This window comes from Lygodium microphyllum, chromosome 12 (assembly GCF_053477565.2).
Source record: "Lygodium microphyllum isolate KBCC chromosome 12, Lygodium_microphyllum_v1.1.10, whole genome shotgun sequence".
Taxonomy (NCBI): Eukaryota; Viridiplantae; Streptophyta; class Polypodiopsida; order Schizaeales; family Lygodiaceae; genus Lygodium; species Lygodium microphyllum.
In genome coordinates, this window is record NC_141146.1 from 5,868,531 (window position 1) to 5,874,520 (window position 5,990).

Here is a 5,990-nt window from a genome sequence, read left to right on the forward strand (position 1 = left end):
GAATCACATACACACACACACACACACATGCCTGCACGTGTGCACACATCATGCGCGTGCACACACACACGCACTTATGAGAAATGTGCATGTGTACACATTTTCACACATGTGAATGCATCCATATTGGCACACTTGCACACATGCATGCATACACGTGCATGTGCGCATACACACACACACACATGAGAAAGGTGAATCTTAAAGTTTTTCATGTATTATTATATGCCTTAAACTTGTTCTTTGGATGTTTTTGAAAAGAGAATATTTGGTTGCTTTGGGTTTTCTTGGTTGTCTTACTCATTTCAAAGCTACACACCCCATGTTGTTCAATAAAAACACTTGTAAATTGCAACTTGCCACTTGGGGATGGGACTTTGGTGATCATAAAGTGTGAACTTGAATACATGCGCCATGCATAAGTAAGGTGATTTAGAGTATGCATTCTTGTCCTAACTTGCTCATGCTAGAATCAAGGAGTAAAGTGTTGTTGTTTTCTTTTCTACCCTTGAATTAGGTGCTACCACACTTGTTTTGGGTTTCGATTTTCTACAATTAAATCTTCTATGCCTAGGTTTGTTTAGAAGTTATATACATAGGAATGAGAGACACATGGGATGTGGCCTAAGCATTATTTCTAGTCTCCTAATATGGGGGCACGCACTCCTATAGCCTATGCAAAGAATATTGTAAGTCTTGTGCTTAAGAGATGAGACTTCTTCTTCTTGCCTTAGTATTTCTTCTACTATGGGGACACCCATAGCCAAATGCTATCTAATGATGTTGAGGAGATGAGACTTGTTGTTGTTCTTCTTCTTCTTCTTTCTTTGGTCTTCTTCTTCTTCTTCTTCTTCTTTTCCTTTTCATGTAAGCATAGAGGAAGTGGGGGTTACTTGTGATGCACGAAGCTTTGCTGTACCCTCCGGCTAGTGTTTATTCATCGGGTCACACAGCTAATTCTCGAATTATGAGTAGCAGGGCAACATCATCGTCGTCATTATTAAGTACATCAGCTACTAGATCATCGGCAGCGTCATCATCGAGCAGCAGCTCCTGGAGCAGCAGCACAATTATCCACTGCATTTGCTCGTGCCAAAGCCTGTGGGCGATCGTCTTCACGACATGTATGCTCCTCTACACGTCAGAGTTGCTGCACTCATCATCATCACCATCCTCCTGCAATAACACTAGCGATCTGAGAACGTCTTCCGCCATCTCACCAGGGGCACTCATTCATTCATCAAATGTTATGTCCGGTGCAGCATCGACCAGCCGAGCAATGGAGGATTCTCTTAGTGTAAGCAGTAGTTGGGTCGCGAACAGTCATGAGCTGCAGCAGCGGCCATATCCATCACTAGAGAAGCCTCTGGTGGATCTGCTTCGCATAGAGACCGCTTGGAACCATCTCAGCTTCGGGTCGCCCGGGGAATCCCCACTCACCAAGAAACTCCGCATAGCCGTGTTTGTGAGGAAATGGCCTAGTGGGGGTACCCCCGGAGGCCTAGAGCGCCATGCCCTCACCCTCTACAATGTCCTCGCCCAAAGAGGCCATGAGGTGCATGTCTTCACCATGATCCCTGGCAAATCAAGCAAGATGTCACTCAAGCTCCCCCAAGGCAAACTCTACATCCACAACACTCCCTTGCCCAAAGGCGCCGGGTATGACCAAAAGGCTGCTTGGGATGAGTTCCTAGTGCGCAACCGCACACTACCCTTCGATGTCGTTCACACGGAGAGTGTGGCCCTCCATCACACACGGGCACAGCAAGTGCACAACCTGGTGGCCACATGGCATGGAATCGCATTTGAGGTTAGTTAAACTTTCATAACTTTACTCACTATTGTTTGATTGGGCCTCTCTATTATTCTTGAAATGGTCTCTTATACAATAGTGGGAAAGGACAGCAATGTGGGTACACCATAGTATGAGGGCTATATAATATCATATAAGAATCAGAACTTTTGGATTTGTTCTCCATTATTAAAATTATGTCGTTACGATATTGTAATATCTCCACAAGTTTAGAGAGTTATGAAAAGTATGTCGAGGCAAAATGTATGGAACTTGGCTTGCAAATATGGCCAACAATCTTTTAGGGCCTTAATCATACTAATTCTCTAGGGTTTGCTTTAGTTAAGGACTTTAGGCATGTATGTTTGCCCATTAGGTTGGCATTTTCATGTGGAAGATGATTACTAGATCCCTCGGCTACCAAAGTGGTACCACCCAATCGAGCACTTGGGTCAAACATTTGTTGTGGATGCAAACTTTACCACGAGTAACTTGCTTATGACTTTTTGAAGTCTAAGGATAACCATAAGTTATGTACCACGTACATAAGTTTAATCGTGAACCTTCTAGGTTTAAAGATAAATGTTGGAAGATAAATTTCAACAACCTTCCTAAATTCCCATTGGCTCTTGTCAATTGGAACATAATAAATAGAATTGATTTTGATAGGATGTGGCAAATTGTAGTAGCACAAGATCAAGGCTCCACTTTTCTAGTTACTCAAGCTATTAATTGGTTTGGAACTCATTATTGTAAAATGTTAATGTTATATCAAATAGGCTATGAGATGCTAGTATAAAGTCTCTAGTATTTTGTAATGTTTAGATGCTTTTTTAGAAATATAGTTCTTTTACATTAACCAAATCGTGGAGGTTGTTGATAAGGTTGGTTTCACAAAGCAAGATAGCTTTGAGATGATTAGATCACACAAGGGGGTGTAACCTTTGCACATTGTGCTAAAAAAAAGCGAATAGCACATGTATGCTTGTTCATTGCAGTAAGTTCTCAAGGTTTCTCATGGGCTTTTCTCCACCCTTATTTTGGATCAACTAATTCTGAAGTTTTTGCGATGTCCTTAGATCATATGTTCTAGTCAGTGATTAGTAACGTTTTCTGATGTCCTTGGACCATATGTCCTAGTACATTGATAAGCATTTGAACACCCTTTCATTCTTCATTCCTTGATTCCTTAAGAGCCCCCATTCAATAGCACTTGCACCAAACATGCAATTAGGTACCTTCTGGCTCTGGTCCTAGTGGCTTGTGCTTCTGCCCACTTTCTGAGGTAGTCTGTGGCGACTATGATATACTTGGCCTACTACTAACAAGATGACTAAGCATGTATGCAAGAAGTTTGTTGTGTTCTATGTATAGAAACTCTATGGATAATGTAGTTGTCAATATGTTGAGCCCTTACAAACAAGCCAATTTATACCTAGAACTCTACGGAAGACACCTCATACCAATCATGTTGTGCTTGGGCAATGCCTTGCTTGTGGTTGGTCACTAGCTAACCTTTCTTCTATCACATGACATGATAGAAAATGGTGTAGACTTTTGACTCCAAATTCTTCCATTGCTTTCAGAATCTCTATTGTAACAACTCAAGGGATATGTTGACAATACATTTATATATTGTAGCCTCATTGTAACAAGTCAAGGTAGATGACGTTGTCAATAAATTTATATATTGAAAACACCATCCTCTCTCTCTCTCTCTCTCTCTCTCTCTCTCTCTCTCTCTCTCTCTCTTGAGTTGCTTCCCCTTTTCATGGATGGAGATTTGGTATCTTGACTCTCACTCCAATCTTTGCAATAATCCATTTATCTTGGAATTCTCCAACCTATTCTTTAGTCTCATTGACTTTTCTAACAAGTCATTTCCAAATGTCTAGAACAAGAAAGTCAAAAGGAGGTGCTACTAAGGGACAAGCAAGGAGAATGAGAACAAGAGTTACAAGGGCATGTCTCTCAAACTCCACCTCAAATTTTGCAATGTGTTGATTAAGCATAAGCCATATGCTTGAGCTCATGCTATTAAAGTTCACTTGCAAGTTTTAATCTTTAGTGGATCAAGTGTGCTTGCTTATACATTGTGGTCTATTTTCTAAAAATGTTTGAACTTCCTACAACTCTTCCAATCTTCCACATTAGACATATGAAAAGATTAGGGTTCGTGTGGGTGGTTTGGGATAAGACTTTGAGTCATACTTAGGGTCCATGATGTAGTTTACTTTCTCTTAATCCACTTGATTAAGATTTGGCTTTATAAGAAGGTTTCATGGAGTATATAAATCTCTTGCTTATCATGATACTTAAGTCAAGAAAGGTATGCTAATAAAGTGTCATGCATTACATAGGGTAGATGTGGAAGAGGCATGCCCTCAAAAGAGTGCAAAAATTAACAAGAACAATATATTTTGAAATCAATTTCCAACAAAGAAACTCGAAGCTTTATAATTTCAAGCAATCTAAACATAAAATTCTGGGGGAGTAATTCTTTAGAAGGATCGTCTCCCTCCTTTGTGTTAAAAGGAAAAACATAAGACGTTTTAAAAGTGATAAAAGGATGAGTACGTTTTGGTTTATACGTTTATAAAATGCCATTGCCATTTGCCAACCTTGAAAGAAAGGTTTCTTAGCATTGATAAATTATAAAGAATTATTATTATTATTATTATTATTGGGGGGGGGGGGGGGTTATTTCATTAGGTAATAGTTATGTGAAATTTGTGTTATTGTCGCTTGTGCCTCAGGTCATCCGGTCGGACATCGTGCAAGACCTGACGCGGCCGGCGAATGAGACGGAGCGGAGCGCGGAGCTGACGGCGACGATGGCGGAGCGCCTGTTCAAGGTGACGGACGAGATCCGCTTCTTCGGCAAGTACCGGCACCACGTGGCGATCAGCGACTACGTCGGGGAGGTTCTGCGGACGGTCTACGAGCTGCCGGGGGGGCGGGTCCACGTCATCCTGAACGGGGTCAACGAGACGGAGTTCGGGCGGGACCCGCAGCGGGGCGAGGCGCTGCGGAGGAGGCTCGGGGTGCCGCCGGGGGCCGGGCCGGTCCTCGGGGTGGCTGGGCGCCTAGTCAAGGACAAGGGCCACCCCCTCCTGGTGGAGGCCCTGTCGGGGCTCTTCTCCTCCGCTTGCCCCGGCCGGCGCCCTTGCGGCCGCTGCCCAGTTTACGTCCTAGTCGCCGGGGACGGGCCCTGGGCCGCCCGCTACCGCGAGCTGTCCGGACACTGCGTTAAGGCCTTGGGCCCCATGACCCCGCACCAGATGGCCGCCTTCTATAACGCCATCCACGTGTTCGTGGACCCCACCCTCCGCGCCCAAGGCCTCGACCTCACCCTCCTCGAGGCCATGCTATGTGGCACGCCCCTGTTGGCCACCCGCTTCCCCAGCATCACGCGCAGCATCTTCGGTCACGTGGACGGCGCGGATGATGTTCAGCATCCCGACGTCGGCTTCACCTTCAGCCCCAACGTCCCCTCCCTCTCTGCGGCCCTTCTCTCCGCCATCGCTGCATACAATAGTAGCAATAACAGCAGCACCAGCAGTAGCCGCCAACTTGGCGGCTCTAGCAGCTTCTTCACTAACTCTCTCGCCGCCAAAGGACGGGCCGCCTCCCGCCTCGCCTCCCAGGTCTTCACTGCCTCCAAGATGGGCCTCGCTTATGAGCGCCTCTTCTACTGCATCAGAGACTCTCGTTACTGCCAACACCCGCTGCCATTCGACCCTCCTGCACCTCCCTCCCACCAACCTGATCCTACTATCAACCCTGTGTAAAAGTTTAAAAGCGCAAGCTAACCACCTGTTGAGAATATGAAAGCCTTTTGATCCAGCTGATCTATGCTGTTCGTTATAAGGTGAAGCCTAAGCTAGGCAGGTTTGACAAGAAAAAGCTTTTCAGTGGCGATCTATGGTGTTTGTAACTCTAAGCTAGATAGGTGATCCATGGTAGGCTGCAACTTTTTAACGGTGTTCTATGGCAAGAAAAAAAAACTTTTTCACCTACGGTGTTCCTATCTTCAAGTCTAAGCTAGGCAGCTTTGACGAGTAGGGAAGGCATAGACACAACACGTGTTCCTATGGCAAGACAGAAAAACCTCTTTATCTAGAGTGTTCCTATATATCACAAATATATTTTTTGTAATACACACTGCTCGTATATTATTGTGTAAATAAGTACATCA

General features: G+C 44.5%; 1 protein-coding gene across 1 annotated transcript; it reads left to right on the forward strand.

Moving 5' to 3' along the window:
* The first annotated feature begins 752 nt into the window (after nt 1-752).
* On the forward strand, nt 753-5,638 carry LOC148027421 (uncharacterized). Its single transcript, XM_087689107.1, has 2 exons — nt 753-1,810; nt 4,549-5,638. The coding sequence occupies exons 1-2, from the start codon at nt 899-901 to the stop codon at nt 5,581-5,583; spliced, it is 1,947 nt and encodes a 648-aa protein (XP_087545233.1). The 5' UTR covers nt 753-898; the 3' UTR covers nt 5,584-5,638.
* Nucleotides 5,639-5,990: the final 352 nt, after the last annotated feature.